General features: G+C 30.6%; 1 protein-coding gene across 2 annotated transcripts; it reads right to left on the bottom strand.

Moving 5' to 3' along the window:
• Positions 1-1,802: 1,802 nt before the first annotated feature.
• Positions 1,803-17,589, bottom strand: hay (ATP-dependent DNA helicase hay). 2 transcript variants are annotated; one of them, XM_014424104.3, is made up of 16 exons: positions 17,409-17,589; positions 17,253-17,336; positions 16,572-16,702; positions 12,544-12,654; positions 12,318-12,467; positions 12,095-12,250; positions 10,703-10,861; positions 9,810-9,907; positions 9,297-9,403; positions 7,160-7,282; positions 6,922-7,095; positions 6,231-6,499; positions 5,729-5,893; positions 4,578-4,764; positions 3,075-3,223; positions 1,803-2,267 (listed from the first exon to the last, which is right to left on the bottom strand). In XM_014424104.3, exons 1-16 carry the CDS (start codon positions 17,449-17,451, stop codon positions 2,022-2,024), a joined length of 2,352 nt encoding a protein of 783 aa, XP_014279590.1. In that variant the 5' UTR covers positions 17,452-17,589; the 3' UTR covers positions 1,803-2,021. The 2 variants fall into 2 exon arrangements, with proteins under 2 accessions (XP_014279590.1, XP_024214027.1); XM_024358259.2 differs by having other exon boundaries at positions 17,253-17,333.
• Between the last annotated feature and the right edge of the window lie 1,559 nt (positions 17,590-19,148).

Here is a 19,148-nt window from a genome sequence, read left to right as displayed (position 1 = left end):
GAGCCGTCGAGAGTCGCTTTTTGGACACAGATCAAAGGGGTTCATGAGGGCGCTCGTGTAGTGTCTCCACCATTGTTCTTTAATTGCAACTGAGAGCTGTCATCTGTGTGCAGTCACTTTTCATAAGTTTTGTTATTTTTAATTCAAAGTTTTGGTGTTTGTACACTTATTTATTAAGTTGAACTTAATTAGTTGGTGTTTGTACACTTATTTAATAAGTTTAACTTTTAAATTAAACTTAATTAGTTGGTGTTTGTACACTTATTTTATAAGTTTAACTACTTGGTATGTATAAAAATGGTAAAGTGGTCAAATGAAGAAATGCTCCACTTTTTGATGTGTTATCAAGGGGAACCTTGCATATGGAATCCCATGCATAAATCCTGCTTTCTTACTCATTTATTATTGAAAAAGTTGGTTGAAACCTAAAGGTACCTGCTAGTACAAGGCTATGAAGAACCAATGTGGAGGTGGCTGTGTATAATTGATTAGTCCAGCTCTGATTAAAGTTGTAAGGTACTCTATATCAGAAGGCCTCGACTATGTATATTCAATAAATATGTGTGCAGTAAGGTTTACTAGCAAGGAAGTGAATTGACTGCGCTTACAGTAGTGAAGGAGTGGCCAATCCTACAGTTCGTGGTAGTGATATATAAAGGTGGATTTTTTTTTTATTGATTAGATTGAACAGTTAGTGTTTGAAACAGATCGAGATGGTTATGTTTTGTTACTGTATTGTGTATACTGTTAGCTTGAAATGTTACCGCCAAGTCACTTGGCACAGTCAGATTTCAAGCGAACAACCCTAATAAAGGCTAGAAGTTCTGAACGAAACGTTGGCATGATTAAATAATTTATTTTAACTTATGTGTGTTATATTTTGACATTACAAGTCATCAAAGAGGATGGAGTAACCTTGTAAAAACTAATAAAGTTTGAATTTGAGAGTCATTTTTCTTGTATAGGAATTGCAGATCATAGTATTAATATAGTTCTTTAAAAACTGGGATCTCATTCAATGACATTAATATATACTGTTAAACAAATCAATAAAAAAAATTAACTATTAATAGATGGAATAAGGTCCGGGTCCTGTCAAATAAAACTCAAATAGTAATAACTATTTAAGTTATTACTATTTGAGTTTTATTTGACCGCATCACTATATTCCATTTATTATTTTTGTTACACATGGTCCATTAGCAAGTTTATAATAAACTATTAATCTATCAATTCACTCTTTGCAATATTTCTAATTAAGTTCTAGGTAGATGTTAGTCCTATCTGTCTGCTTTCAGTATTCCATGTAAGATTGGCAGCTAAGTAACTGACAATAATTTAGTGGTGGTAATGAGAATTTGAAGTTTATAGTTTGTATATTGTAGTTAAATAGCCAGACATGCAAAAGCAATACTACACATTAAAAAAAAGTAAAACCTTGAAATTTAAACAAAATCAAAATTAATATTTCAAAAGAGAGATTGCAGTAACTCCTGAAAACTACACTTCCACCTTGAAAGTGGAATAGTGACAGTTACTCTGGCTTAGGTTTGGAAAATTTCATGAGTTTATGATTTGATGATAGTTGATATAGTTATTGCAAAATCTTCTCACTACTATCACTATGAATCTTCTTTGGTTTCTGCATTAACTTATCTGATATTCATTTAGGAAAATAAAGAAGCGGTATCACTCAGTCGTTTTCATGTTTAAGAAAAGAAAATACTGCTGTTTTTTACCACACCCAAATCTATATGTTAATATTTCTGAATTCAAATTCTTAGATAAAATACATAGAAGAATAAAAATATAAACATGTACATAGTATATTTGCACATTGTACAGGCTTTGAAACTTGAAAAATAAAAACATTATAAAATAAAATCATTTTTGACAGGTAATTCATTTTTATAAACATCAATATCTATCTAACACTGAAGTATTTACAGAGAATATACATGTAATTATTAAAAATAATTGATTACAAAAAAAGATATGTGTTAGCAAAATAGTAATTTCCACTATCCTCTGAATTTCTTAAAAAGAGGATGTTTACTGGCAGGTCTTTTGTACTCCATGTAAACAGCATCATCAGCTCCTGACATTGATGCCATGGATCCATGGGCCCTCCTGGCTCCAAAACGACCACCATGAGAAGATGGGTCGCCAGGAACTCGTTCTTCATCACAATCTATATCGGAAGCAGCCAGAACCTGCTGGAGAAGCAATCCTTGTTCATCTCGAGTCTTGTAAAGCAAATCCTGATCCTAAAGGGAAAATTAAAAATGTTCATTACCTACAAAATTATTAACAATGATAATAATAACTTGATAAACCAGAACAAAACAATATTTATAGGAGGAGAAATGTTTTCAACGGTTAAAAAATTGTGTTATTGAATCATAGGCTAGAATAATGTATGTTACAATTTTTTATTTCATTACTTTTTCTTATGTAACTAATGTTACTTAAATTATAACATGCTACTTAAACCACATTACAGTTTATAATTCAGTGATAATATAGCGAAGAATATTGGAATAATGTTCCATGAGATACAAAGGACATCGTTATCAAAACAAAATAAGAGTTTAAACAGAATTTGGCCTCATCTGAAAATTAAAATAGTTTATTTATTATATCAGTTGAAAAATTATAACATACAATATTCATAATGAACATTAGGGTTAATAAGGGTAAAGAATAAGTAGTTAACTTATGAACTCAACTGAAAGAATAAAATAACAAGTTTTATATTGCTGGAATAATTTCAGAACTAAATAAAAAAAAAATTATATTTCCTACAAATTGGAAGGACGACTACCAGTGTCAGTTAAAAATAAAATAAATACATGTAAAACAGTGATAATTTGATGATCATTCATTTTAAGTATTAAAACATGTCAGAACCCATCACTATAACTGTTATTGATAAAATCACTACAAATATTAATACCTGAACCATAGGGACCTAATAAATTAGATAAAGTTTTGAACACTACTCTATTTTCAATAATTTAAATATCCTATCTGTAATTTAAAACATATATCTACGTATATTGATAGCATTATACCTCATCCATGCCAGCTAGTCTAGTGATGACTTTGTATGAATAACCTTGATTAACCAGAAATCTTTGTCTTTTCCTGGAATAGCCCATCTCTATAGTATCTTGGGAAACCAATGTATAAAAGAAAGCATTGTACTCTTCAGCAATAGCTCCTGTTAAATTAAAATAACAAATAAGTAGATATAAATTAATGATGATGACTTTAACATAACTAAGAGTTACACAAAATAGTCATTCAAAGATAACCTTTAATTATTAAGGGTTTAATGAAGCTAAGAGACATTTACACTCGCAAATCAACTGAAAAAAAAAATTGGAAATACTATTTAATCACTGAGGAAGAAATATTAAAATTAAAGAATGCCTCCTCAACTATTTCTTAAGGTGGAAGAATTGTATAGAGTAAATTATTAAGGTTTGTTGATTAACCAGACCATGAGGGTTCGAACTCGTCTGAATTTTTTTTTTTTTTTTACAATATTGGGATCAGTTTAAAAAAATTTCCTGAGTAAAATAATTAAATTAGAATTTGAAAAACTCAAGTGTTTATTTCACAAACAATTTTAATGGATTGTTCATGTCGGTGTTTTTTGAACAGTCAATGCGAATTTTCATAGTTGATTAGTACAAAAAATACTATTGCAAAATAAACTACAGTTTATTTGTGAATTAAAGTCAGAATCTAATAAAGTAGAGTACTGATAATAAAAATTAGGGTATATCTTTTGGAGCCAAAAAGAACTTTGGTTACAATAAAACTAATGTAATCTGGAGGTGACCAACCTATTCTAATCACGGTAGGGAGTCATTTTTCATATCATGGGACTGCCTGAGCCACGGACGGCCCAGCCCAGTGTCATCCCACAACCAACGATATACATCAGTTTTCATTTGCGTCCTCACAACCAGGAATATTTCTTTTTAACCTGTTTAAAACTGATTCAAATTGTCTCCTGATCAAGAACAACTTACACTGCTACATTAGGCACCATTTATCTTTATTATCACCCATTACCTTCCAACTTTAAACCATACTTAGACAAACCTAATAAAACTAACTGTGTAATCAGATGTATAATATTTATGTAATCACATATGAAATCATATAAGTTCATTTTAAGAAAGATTTCGCTTGATCCAAAAATTTATTAATATGACATGGCCTGTTTCCAATCATTTTGGATAGTCAGGACTAAACTGTAATAATATTTTTCTTGTTATTACTTTTCTACTGTAACATTAAAACTGAATGTTTACTTGCATCCATTGAGCTCAACAAGGGTATATTTCAGTTAACCATCCTATATATAAATATATTTAATATAAGCACTGTCACGTATATTACACAAGAAATGTGTAATTAATTACACAATTCTAATTAATGTTTAATTTCTTTATTTAGAGCAAGATATAATTCCATGATTATAAAAAGTAGCCATTACAAGTATGTTTAGACAAAATTAAACAAATAATTAAAAGTTAATAACAATTTATAATCAAACTTACCTTTCTTTGCCCTGAGAATCCTACCAAGACGTTGTGCTTCTTGTCTCCTTGACCCACCGTGAGAAGAAATTTGTATCAATACATTAGCTTCAGGTAAATCAAACGATGTATCAGCAACTTTGCTCACAAATATTGTGTTTACTTTTGGATTGAACTTAAAATTCTGGAGGATCTGGATTCTTTCATTCTAAAATAGTAATAATGAGTGAAATATAACTTTTAAAATTTCAAGGTATGATGATACACCCTAGATTAAAAAGGATAGATAATTTAGTGAATATTTTATATAAAATATTTAACCTTTTCCCAAGCAGTATAGGACTCCAATGGGAATCTTGGCCGGAAAAAAAAAAAACCTTTCCCCATTTGACAACAAAATTAAAATGGGTCTCTTGTTTCTCAATGTTCTTATCTACATAAATAAATTAATATTTATTTTATTTTGAATAGCAAATCAGGCAACAAGTAACTGTGTGTCAAATGTAAATGAATACCTGAATTTTATCTTGATGATAAAGTGAATAATAATGGAAAATGACTATTTTTTAAAAATAAATACATAGTTCACAAAATAAGATTATTTGTCAGGGCAAAACTTAAGAAAGTTTTAGGATGCAGGTTAAAATTACATTGAAACATTAGGTTAAATTACAATTTATAATGGTGATCAATACATGGCTATATAATATACATTGTTACGAAGGATTGGTTATGTAATAAGTGAAGAAATAGGTGTTGTTTAAAGCAAGGAATGGATGAGGATTGGGGGATGGATATGGGAAGAAAATTCCAGGAGGTTGCATGTACATATTACCTTCAATTGGTTTCCCGAGGTTCTGTGTAGAGTCTAAAGTTTATTAGCAATCTTCTCCTTTAAGGGTTAAAGGTAGAATCATAACATTTTAGTCCAAATTTTGGATGAAATATACAAAAACATTTTAACATGGATGCATACAAACTAAAAATTTAAGAATGAACAAATGGACACTCTAAACATAGTGGGAAGCAATATGGTCCCTCACCACTGTAAGATACAAATAAGGAAGGGAAAGAAAAATAGTTATTATCACTCAATGAATTTAAAAGCTCATTCAAATTTCAAAGAGTAAGAATGTTAAGTTAATGGGATTGAAATGCAAATAGAACCTTACCTGAGATGTTGGTCCATAAATATATGGTTTATTCATTTTTATTGCATAATGTTTAAGCGCAAAAACGTTATCTGAGAAGACAATAGTTTTATCACCTCTTTTTTCATGGTATCGAATCAAAAATTGAGCAGCTCTGAACTTGTTTGGATTCATGACATACAGCAACTAAAATAATGGTGTTTTTCATGAATAGAATATTAATAACTTATTTCATTATTGATTACACTATTTCTTATTAATGACTTTTATCAAATGTAAACTATAAACTTGGTTATATTGATATATAAGAGTTATCTTCCCTTGGGAGTGGTTAATAAGGAAACACTCCCCTTAACCAAGAATTGACTATTTATCAAAAGTACAACATAGGATAGAATAAAGTAATGTACACAACTTTAATAATCCCAACAGTATAATTTTTAACAATTGCAAAGATGAAACGGATGTACTATTGTATACTATAATCTCTACTTAAATTGTACAAACACTTTCAGTGACATACCAGTTTCTTTGAAGTACGACACTGTAAATACTCTTTATAGAATTCTGGGGTCATGGGACACCAAACTTCAGCACACTGGACCCTGGCTATGTAACCACGAGATTGCAGTTCTAACCAATTTGCTTCAAATAACTTTGGACCGATCAAGAAATTTAAATCTGCTATTTTGTCATCTTCTCTGAGCAGAGTGGCAGTCAGACCAAGTTTGCAGTGAGATTGAACAATGGTTAATACTCTTCTGAACATTTTCGCAGGAATGGTATGTACCTCTAAAAACATAAATAAATTAGTCAAAATATTTTAAGACCAATACTAAAAACAAACATCACAAGTATGAATTAAGATAAACTAAGTACTAATTCATGTGTTTAGGACAAAAATTAAAATCAGTAATTGGAAAGTTACTTGTACCTCTATAACCCTGTTAACGATTTCTTAGAGATGTTTATTAGTTAGTATTTATGGAAGGGTAACTCTACCTTCATTGATTTATTACTAATTTTATGTAAATGTAGCAAATTTCAGCTTTACCAAATAATTAGAAGTGAGCTAATGTTCCAATACAAGATTTGATTGATAGTAGTAAAACTAAATAAAAGTCTTTAATTAAGATATACCGTTAATATTAATAAAGACATAACAAAAAAATAATTGATTCACTTTAAAAAGAAGTAATAACACTAAAGCATACCATCCAGAACCATAATGCCCCATTCTTGAGTTTGAAGCCATTTCATTGTTTGTTCTGCTTCCCAAGATCTCTTTTGAGTGTGAGTTATCATAGAATAGGTCGTGACAAGTATACCACAGCCCATTGGTTTATCCTTAGCTTCAGAAGTAAATCGACAAATCATGCTATCATCAGCTAGAAATAAATTTAAATTGTAAATCAAATAGAAACAAAAACAAAAAAGAAAGAAGTAACTAACCTGTAGACCACATTTTAAACTGTTGTTTCCACTGCTCTACAGACACTCCGGAGTTGCATAATACAAGAGCTCTTTTACGTACTGTACAACAAGCTGTGACACCTACTAAACTTTTCCCAGCACCTAATAAGTTTAAAATAAAAAGTCTAATAATAAAGGTAATGAAATTTTATACTAACAAAATTAAAGACAAAACTCCAAAATAGTTCAGTACAAAAGTTGGTATGAGATAAAGTTGTTTGTTAAGCCCAATTCAATTTTCATTAGCAAACTAGTTAGGTATTTACAAGGTAAAATAATGAATGATGAAAAAAGTTAATATGTTGATGAATGCAGATGACACACTACTGATGTACGAAATCAGGAATATTTTTATTTATAGATTAATGTGAGATATTTGTTTCATATTGTTTATGTAAATTTTAAAGATTATTAGCAGTTAGTGCTCGTCATAAGTATACAACAACAGCTTGAAAAAAGCTGTGATAGTTAATCTTATACTTTAAGCTCAAAATGAAGTATAATTTAAAATACATAATTTAGAGTATCAAACAATAATTAACATTACTGCTGTAATAGTATTTAACTAACTCAACTGTTTTAATGAACAACACAAAAGGGAATACAACATGGAAATACCTGATTAAGAAAATCAACTAAGAAAATTGTCAACCAGATTAACATCTTAACAGATCAAATTAATTAGCATCATGTGCTAAATCTTCAAGATAAATATAAGATACAAGGGTAAGTCAATTATTATCCGCAATATAGTTATAAAATTTGATTGAAATCAAATATTAAACTTACAGGTACATCTTTTTTCGACATAGTCCCCTTGCTTTTCAATGCACTAGGTCCATCGTTGTACAAGCTTCATGATGCCCTCATAAAAGAATGTTTTTGGTTGAGCTGCGAGCGAAGAATGCACTGCTACTTTCATTGCTTCGTCCAAGGTAAATCGACAGTTCCATATTGCATCTTTGAGTGGACCAAAAATGTGATAGTCAGAAGTGACAAGATTAGGACTATATGGAGGATGAGCTAGTAATTCAAAATTCAGTTTCTGGAGCATTTCAGCAGTATGCGGATAGGCATTATTGTGCAACAACATAACACCTATTGAGAACAGTCCTCGACGTTTGTTTCAAATTGCATGTAGCTTGGCAGTAAGCATCTCATCAAACATACACTGTTTATTGTTGTGCCCCTTTCCTCATGATGTTTCAGTTCTGTACCTTGTGAGTCCCAAAAAATCATAAGCATCAGTTTTCCTGCAGACGGTTGGGTCTTGAACTTTTTCTTGCATGGGGAATTTAGATGTTTACACTCTGGCTCGTATTATAGATCCATATTCCAGTAATAATCCTGCCTAAGAAGTTGTCCCGTTTGTTACCATAGTGATCCAAATGTTTTTGGAAGGTGTCCAAGCACGTTTGTTTATGCAACTGTGTGAGTTGTTTTGGGACCCATCTTGCACAAACTTTATAAAACCCAAGTCTGTTGTGGATGATTTCGTAGGCAGAACCATGACTAATTTGCAGACGAGGTGCCACTTCCTCAATAGATATTTATCTGTCTAAGAGCACCATTTCATGTGAACGTTCAATGCTTTCTTCATTTGTGGCTGTAAATGGTCGTCTGGCTCCTTCATCGTGCGGACCACTTGTACGACCATTTTTGAATTTTTCAGCCCATTCATTGACACTCCGTTGTGGCAAAACACTGTCCCATACTATACTGAAAGTCTTTGATGAATTTCGGCCCCTGCTACACCTTCCGACCACAAAAAATGGATTACAGAACATTGTTCTTCTTTGGTGCAAATAGAAAGCAGAGCAGCCATGATTAACACCATTACAGCGATAACGAAACTAACCTAGCAGCTTGAAACTCGCACAGGCATAAAAACAAATGAATATAGCATGCATCATCAACGCAAAACGACAGTGATACCAACATAAACAAAATTATCACTACATTGCGGATAAATATTGACTTATCCTTGTAGTTTAATTGGTGATAAACTATACTTTTTAAAACACATAACTTCTCAAAAAAGAAGATCATACAAACTATTATTATTCTTTTAATAAATAACTTTTCTTTATAATTAATTTCATAACTTTATTCTTACCACAAGGTAATACAATAACTCCAGATCTGGCTCGACCATTTCCAAACATTTTCCTCAAACTCTTTTCCTGATAAGGTCTTAAGACAGCTGAAGGTTTCAAGTCTATGCTAAGAATAGAAGATACAGAATCAAAATAAATAAGACTTTGACTAATAATAAAAAGTTTTATCAATTTAAGAATGAATTCCTACCAAAGTTGGGCAAATATTATAGTTATTTGCAATAATCTCTTTAATAAAAAGAAAAAAAAAAAAATGAAAATTTGCTTTCTTTAATATAACCCAAGCAATTACAATAGTTTCCAACTTAATAATTATTGATATCACCAGTTCAATCCAAATTTCCACCAAAAAAGTAACCTTTATCTTGGCTAACTAGAGATAGATCTAAGAGTATATGTCAGAGGGAAAATGGTAATGCTACAAATCTATATTTTGCCAACAGTGGTACAGTTCTTTTAATAAATGCATTTTTTTTATGTAAGTATGCACTATATATAATAAGATAACTTACTTTATGTCCTGATTAACTGTATCATTGCGAAAATCATACTCAGCCAGGAGGGGATACTCGAGTTCGATACATCTTTTTTGTATTACTTCTATTTTTTCCTGCAATGTAGATAAGCTTAAATGGTGCATATCAAACTACAGGTATATCTACAATAAATCCTACAATTGATTGAGAGAGAGAATAGGATTGATACAAAGAACCAAAAGGCACACTGCTAGTTAGTACCTCTCTATCTATATCAGAACCACCAGATTATAAACAATGCATTAAAGATATGAATAGTTCATGAAATACATATGAATACTTCATAATAACCAAGAAGTAAGTACAATTTCATGAACCTCTTCATAATCACAAAATAATTAAATGGCGGCCAAAAGGTGAAAATGGAACTAATACTTCACTTTAAGATCTTTTAAACATTTTTTTTTTCAATCCCTTTGGATTGTGTAAATAAAAATAAATGAATGGAATATGGTCCGGGTGCGGTCAAAAAAACTCAAATAGTATACCCATTTACTATTTGAATTTTTTTGACCGCAGCCAGACCATATTCCATTCATCTATACACACAGTCAATCAACAATCTTCCAGTAAATAAAAATAACATTTAAGCTAACTTTCTACATATTTAATATGATGTAAGAAATGGAAAAAATCACAAAAAATTCTGAAAAGGAAAGTAAAAATTAGAAAATTCTGATTATTATTTCAACACTGTAAAATTAAATATAGATGCTTTAAAAAAATTAACAATTAAAGAGATTAATCAAATTCTTAGTTTCACAGAATAATGAAAAAAATGAATAAGTATTAGTATGTCCATTGTCAGTGGACATAAGCAGATATTACAATATACTACAATACCAAACAGAAAAATGCAATGTTATTACCTGATTAACTTCGAATGAAACAGTACTCTTATGAGCATCTTCATCATCTTCTTCATCCGCTTTATCCATTTTAGAGTAAAAATCAGAGATGTCTTCTGGGACAGTGTCTGTAGTTGTTATTTCAGTTTGCTCAGGAGCATTAGCAGGTTTAGCACCGAACTATAAAAATGAAATAAAATTTGTAATTAAATATATTGATATGTATGAGAGGCACCAGCTGGGAGAAAGGAGACTAATGTAAGTTATTTTGTCAGCATGTCAGACCTGATAGGGGTTGATACCAAAGGAACCGCCTGGGTCATTGACATTAAAAGTAATATATATATATATAGATACCAGCTGTGGACCGGGGCACACACACCCGAGACTGCTAACCGTGTAAGTAGGGGAACCCAGGTAGCCCTTATGGCTAGGTGCTCACACCTGGGCACATTAAAATCCCTGGCCAAAGGCGATGACCTCTGTCAAAGAGAAAAGCTTCCTCAATTCAGGAAATTTGCACACCAAAAGAGTGCCACCCATCAAGGACTGAAAGGCCAATGACCTGCCCATTCCCTCTTGACGATAAATAAAAGAGAGTGGAAGCGTAAATGGACCAATGAGAAAAACGTAGATCAGAAATGGGGAGGAATGAGAAGTAGAAGGGAGAAAAGGAGTAAAAAGAGCAGGAGGAGAGTTGAAGACATCAGTTGAGAGGAAGTCGAAGAAAATATTTGAAAATCAGATTGATTTGATTTGATTGAAAAGTGCATTTTGAGTCACATTTACCGCATTTACCTGTTAAAGCTTTAAAACTAACATCTAAAAATAATTACCAACATACTAGGATGATATATATAATAGTTGTTAACTATTTTTTTGGTTACTTTTGACTGCACCGCCAACCATTTCCTCATAATTGGTAATATAGTAATATATATATTACTGTATTACAAATTATGAGGAAATAGTTGGCGGTGTAGTAAAAAAAAACAAAAATAATAGCTAACAACTATTATCTTCTTTATAATAATGGGATGATATTCATCTTGACATTAAATATTTATTAAAAAATAAGATTAATGCCAATTAGGATATAAATATAGAGCGTAGATTAAATGAAAAGTATAAAATGATATATAGACATAAAACTTTGGCTAACATTCTTAATTATAATAATGCAAGTGCGGGGAGAGATATAGTCAAGTGGGTAGACTTTTTTTCTGTACTGGGTGACTGCTCCAAATCCTGGCAAAAAACACAATCAAATTTTCAGAGAATATTGATGGATTTAGTCAGGGTAAAGAGTTTAGTGTGTGTCATTTATAGGCCTGCATGGGCTAAAATAAGATTGATTCATTTTATTTATTCAAGACAAAGACATCATTACTAAGAAATATGAAGTACACTTACAGAGGGAGCTGTTTTCTTTTCATCAATTTGGGTTATCAATTCAGCATCCCGACGCAGTCTACATTCTTGTATAACAGGATCCTTTAACAATTTTTGAAGAACGTCCGGAAATGGTGACTCGATAAAATACTTGTTATGCTTCAGAACTAGTTTCACCTAAGTACAAACATTATTTATTGGAAGAAATTGCAAACATAATGTAAAATAAATATAGTAAACAAACCTTTCCGTATGAAAGTGTACACAGTTTAATAAATTCTTCAATTCCACTTGGAATCGTTGTTTTGCTCAGTCTTTTCAAATATTCAATGATATCATTGGTCTCTAAACCTACGCTAACAGCTGCATACAATGAATAAGCAGTTAGCTTATACTAAAAAATTATAGCAATTAAATAATAGATCGATGTTTTTACAATAAATATTGAATATAAAAATAAAATAAAGTACCTCATGAATATGCTCTGGGCGACAAACCGGTTCAGCTATTGCTATTAAGAAATCATGAGCATGCTTATAAACTGGGGAAAATGATTCAAGAAAAATATGTCCATTAGGACCCTAAAAATAAATACAAAAATTAAAAAACAATATGTACTTCAGTAACAATGTTTAGTGAAGGACACCTCTTGGCCCAAGCCATTTAGCATATCCTTGGATTTTTAACACAATAAATGCATTAAAATTTAAGTTAAAACAAATAAAGGCACTCTAATCAAACTGTATTCATATCATATCATAAACAAGACCTCCATGATTCATTATTGAATAGTTAACAAGTATCCTCAGGCACTTTCTGTTGATAACAAATTATCAATTTAATACTATGCCAAAAAAATAACAGATCTAATGGTAAACTTAAATAAATAAAAAGAATTTCTAAAGAGTAAACTATTGGATTTCAAATATAAAATAGGAATAATTTTCAAAATAAATATACCGTGAATTACTTTTACTTACCTATAGATAAAATATATAGTAAGGAAAAATATTACAGTCCAGAAAAATTTTGATTTTCAGTTTTTGAAGGCAAAACATGTTTTGAGATCCCTTAAGTCAAAATAACCAAGTCTTGCAAAATAGCTGGTGTGTGGTTTGCCTAACTCAGAAATGAAAAGTTGTACGAAATTGAAATTACATATTTAAGACAGATATATGCCTATATTTTAACTTTTTTGTTAAAATCTAATGGCCAGAAGTGGCACATTATAGAATCAATTTTTCATATTTTTTTTTTAATTTCTCAAAAATGGCTTAAACGGTTTTGGTAATACTCAGTATATCAATGAACAGTTAAATCTTTAATACCAACTAGGTCTTATCTTCATTGTATTAGTCTGACAAAACATTAATGCCGAATTTCTAAAATGGCTTCCTCTAAAGGACTTTCAATTTTGTTTGTTTGAAATAATTAATCATTCCACAGTTTTACTAGTATTAAAAAACAGAAAAATATCAACTATAAAAGGAATTGATAATTAACTTCAGGAGATATGAGGAAATATATTTTTCCAGATTGAAAACATTTCTGGAAACAATAGTAGTACTAAAGAGGTGTTGCATATCGTTGGAAAACCAATAATGATTTAAAAAAAATTAATGTAGAAAGTAATGGTAAATGATAAAAAAATATGAAAACGATAAAAGGTCTTACGGTTTCACCACCTGATAATGTTTACTTGTAGATATTAAATAATTCTTTAATTTAACTTAATCTACACTTCAGCCATTCAGTTAAAGGATTATTGAATCTAAATGTACTTTGCTGCGAGTTGTTGTGATTGGAGTAATTCAATTTATCAACAGGAAGGCTCATTCAGAAAATTATTGTTACAGTGAACAATATAAAAATATCAGTTCTGAAATGTGCAAGAATTATTTTCTATTACAAGCAGGGTGGCAAGTGAAAGTTGTGTTTTTTAAATATTAAAATATAAAAACCGTTAATAGTAAGTGATGATATTATGATCTGTTCTAAATTTCATAAGTAAGAACAAAGAGAATCCTATATGCCAAGGAGCATATAACAGAAAAACATATACTATTGTTCATAATGTAATACGATCAAATACATCATTAACTAAGTAAAATATTGGACAAATCCTGTAAATAAATATTTATTGCACTTGGAGATGATAAGTTTACTGTAAAACATTAATAGTTCTAATTCTAAAATTAAATAACATGAAGTAGATATTATATTTTTCCTTGATAAGGCTAAAATTCTGAAAAATCTGTTTTAACTATAAAAATATGTGTAGCTGAACCTAGGTTGTAACTCATTAAATAATTGCACAATAGCAGACAAATTTAGCAGCATATGTTCTTTAATATAGCCAATAGTACTACAAAAAGGCAATATAAAATAACTCATGAATTGATATCTCACAATCAAAAAGAAAGAAGGTTAGGGAACATAGCTCAAAGTAATCCCTCAGGATATCTCAACAATGCCATAAAGAGAAAATAAATAAAGACCAGTTTACTCCTGCTAGAACTCTTGCATTATATATCAAACCTTCTTCTCTAAAATAAATTTGAGCCAGGTTAGACCTGAGCCTAATCCATCCATTATTTCTTAAACGTTTAATATCCTGGGCCCACGACATTCCGGGGAAACAAACAAAAAGTGGAGATTATTAATTTATAATAAAAAAAATACTTCCTATTTTGAGCTCAAATAGTTTCAAAATATTCATCATAAGATATCACTGAGTAATTTGATCTGTCAAACTTATGATGACTGTTACATACCATCAACTGTATAAACTAAACACATTGGAATGGGTTTTTTTGTTTTGGTATTTTGACCTCAAATCATTTTAAAACATTTGTGGGATCTCACTAAATAATTTTAGACATGAAAATTTGAAATAAGTTAATCCGTTCCTTCAAAAAAGCATTACATTATGAGAAATGGAGAGACTAAAGATGTTCATTACAGTATTTTTTTTCAATGTTTTGAGCTTGAATTGTTTTAAACATTCTTGGAATATGACTGTGTAATTTGAGCCTTAAAAGCCCCAAAAAATTGTTACATAAGTATAGGTGGACAGGCTTAACATATTTGATACAATCATTATCAGTATTTAGAGCTCAACTTTTTTCAAAACAGTCAGAAGATCTAGCAGATGATCATGGGAGCCATCAAATATGAAAATCAGCAGAACTGTTCCCTAACTAATAATTCATATAATTTTCACACACCATCAAACTGACAGATTATAGTAGATATCTTAACACTTTATTCACTCTATTTTTGATTATGCTATTGATTGGATAAAATTATTAAAGAACTCTGTATAAAATAATATTCACAATATTTATTAGTGATGATAATACCATAGCATTTTACTTAAGGAAAATATTAACAATTCCTTCAATAGGTAATTGTGAAGCACCAACAGAAAAAAATCTTATGTTGGTGGTGAAATAGTAACTCATTTAGACTAATCTTAACGCAGTTTTGTCCAAACAGTAAGATACTATATGATAAACACTACAGGATTAATAAAAAAAGAGCTCAGGATTTATCTAATATCGTATTGTATTTAGCAGTGTTAGAGAATTAGGTATGGGGAAAATGAAACAACCATGATGAGTATCCCATGAGTACAGCCATGGTGGCTATCATTGAATTTAGGTCTGGCCCGTGCCTAGTTCGTGCGTTATCTCAAAACTGGATCATTCAATATTCCAATTTTTTTTTTTGGAATATTTTGAGATAGTGGCATTACTTGCGGTACTCCAACAGTTTAGCAACCACTGCAAAAAAGAATATAGATCAATCATACTACTCTGAGGAACTTTTCTAAAAGGAGATTCTGGCATGAATTTAGCATGAAATAAAATCGTAGCTGTTAGTAATGAACATAAAAATAATAATTAATAATAATGGGAATAGCACATTGTTAGTATATATAATTCAGTCAGTAGTATTGACCCCTTATATTTTAATTATCTTAGTGGTTCATATCACAAAAGGGATAATGAAGTAATACATCCCATTCTTAATAGATTTGAGAACTACAAAGCACCTCTTGCGAACAGATGAAAGTACATGAACAGATAGTTTAGGTGGGGCTCGATCTGTTAATTTATGGAGTAAATCTGTCAATTATTCTGAATAAATCCGGGAGCTCAGAACTTTCATGCATCCTCAGTTTTCAGTTTTTTAAAAAATAACTGCGCTGTGCATAGTTGCAGTTGCGACCTTTCAAAATATTCATTACAGACCCTCTGCTTCAAATTATAAATCCTGAACAAATAAATAAAAGAATGTGTTTCTTTGTGAGAGACTAACTTACAGTGTGTATCTGTACTGAAAATTGAAGTAGATGGGATTTTTCATCATTATCAAGAATCATTAGAAAGGGAAAGTACATAACGAAACCTGATTGAGCCTGCTAAATCTGTGATTATATAATCTTAAAAACTTGGTCTTTCACAATAAAACATAGAGATAAATCAATATTTACCACATAGAGTGGCCTATTAGCATAATCATTTTTAAGTGTCAGTTGTTTTCTGTAATCTTTGGCTCCAAATTCATCTTCCAGACCTACATCAGTTGTTTCTACATTTTTTTTAGCTGCATCAGGTACCCCATCTGAAAACATAGCCATAAACATAAACTTACAAGCAAGTTTAAAAAAAAAAAAATGTAAATTAGGTATTTTTAATATGGTTAAGTAAGCAGTGGTTCACCATTTTTAAGAAAGATGACCACTTATTCCCTGCTTACAAGGATATAATGGACAAAAAGATACTTTTAGAGTTCTGCAACGATGGAGTGAAATGAGGACTATCCTTACTTTTTAAATACTTAAAAATTTTTTAACATAAACTTAATTGTAATACAATAGTAGTTTTACATAAAATATGAAATACTAAGCAGGGAGAGATGTAATGTAATAAGAATATCATAATTCAAATAGAAGACAAATAGTTCTAGTGTACCTAAAGATGGAGGAAGGAGAGGTTGGCTTCAAAACAATTTTATTAAATATATTAGTTTCTAAAAAATGAATACTTAACACAGAAGCTATTTACCCTACACCCAACTAAATATTACAAAAATCTTTCTGTCATAGAACCTAAATCATAAAAGACTAATTATAAACTAAAAATTGATAAAATATATTAACTTTATGAACTACCTTCAACGTTTACATCAGTCAGAGTATCTTCATCAAATACTTCTTCTTCATCTTCCTTCTTTTTCCTTTTTCCTTTCCTTTCTGCTACAATTCATAAAGAATTAAAATATATTTGACGAAAACCAAAATAATAAAATTTTTAAGTGCACCACTAACCATAATTACTGTCTTTCTTGTATCTTTTGGAACCCCCGGCCATTAAAAATTACCAACACCAAACTTGACAATGAACACTGAGAGATATTTATTTATTTCATATTGAACTCCACATGATCTCTTATCCTAAAAAGAAATCCACACAATGTTAAATCTGCAGAACTTGTCAGTGAAGGTTACTTGAGTTACAAGTCTTGTGTGTAAGTCTTGAACGAAGCAGTTCAAAAGCCATCTTCATATGAAGACCATTAAACTATTTTGATGTAAGTTCGTAAATGGTACGACCTCCAGAAGAACGATTTATTCTACCTCTCTTTTCTACTTTACTTCAAAGCCTTATAATATAAAGTATCGCGAAAAACCCTATCTTTAATCAATATTGACTGGGGTTATGAAGCTATAGTATAAGAAATAAATTTTGGCAGTATTTTATTTAGAGGTGAATTATTTATACTCTTATTTGAAATAGAGGAAGATATCTTTCTTCCTTAGATATCCAGTGACAATAACCATTCATTGAAGAATGGTAAATACTACAGCAGCAAAAACCGTTAATATCTGACATCGTGAACCTAACTGCCTCAACGAGAACTACACTCATCAGGCTAACATCCATTTATTGAAATGTATATTTCTTGTAAATACTTCTAATATACAAATTAATAACCATGCTATATATTGTAGTAACCATAAATTTATTATTAGAATCAATAAATATTACAATAGAATCTTCTGATCCACTAAAAGCGAACGTCTTTCATCTCTCGATTGCGTTTAATAGTCCAGAGAGTTAACTAAGCTGAAATTGTGAGACTTCAGTGCATTGCTTAAAAACAGTTAAAGAATTTTTGAAAAATAAATTGTGTGTTATATATTGTATTTGTTAATAAATAAAGTCTTAGGAGGGTAAGAAACAAAAAACATTTCAGTGCGAATATCCCCTTCAGGGGATTCTCCTCCTTATGAGGCAGTGAGTACTGATTTACATAGTGAATAAATAGATTCTAGCGCTATTTTTTGGAAATGTGTATTGACTTTTATTTACTCTACTTTCTCTGGAACTCTCCCCCACCCTAAACCTATTTCTTCCTATCGTAAGGACCTACGGCTCATACCTGTAGGACTAACGATTCCTTTCGCGACAGCAGGCTCGTTACCTATAGTAGAGGTATTCATGATCTTTAGTTTAACATGTTCTAACTGAAATTGATTTTGTAATGAGTGGTGGTAATAATATGGTATATCTTGGGGTTCGAGAGTACAAAAAGAAATTGTTTCCGAAGAAATGTTAGTATTTTTTTAAAATTTTTAAAATGGATATAATAAAGAAGTATGAAAAAAAAATAACAGTGAAAAATTAATTGATAATTCACAACCATTTGCAGGACCATTAGAAGTGACATTTTTTGTAGAATCACCCAAATAATATTTTCAAACCTACAATATTTCGTAAATATATACCTAATTCGTACGAGGAGAAGATGGTTGGGGAGTGCGGTCAAAATATAACACACATAAGTTGAAATAACTTAATTAATCATACCAACGTTTTGGCCAGAATTTCTAGCCTTTGTCATGACTGTTAGCGGGAAATCTTACCGCCAAATAAAACATTTTACATTTAACACATCATGAATACTCCTAGTGTGAAGTTTCATTCCTGCAAGGACCAACCGCTCGTACCAAAACTTACTCTACTACAGGCTCGTACCCCGCAGAGCGAAGTTTCCATCCTTCGAG

This window comes from Halyomorpha halys, unplaced genomic scaffold (assembly GCF_000696795.3).
Source record: "Halyomorpha halys isolate HHAL.00 unplaced genomic scaffold, Hhal_1.1 Scaffold453.1, whole genome shotgun sequence".
Lineage (NCBI taxonomy): Eukaryota > Metazoa > Arthropoda > Insecta > Hemiptera > Pentatomidae > Halyomorpha > Halyomorpha halys.
Note: the sequence above shows the minus strand (reverse complement) of the source record. Positions and strands in the feature narration are given on the sequence as shown.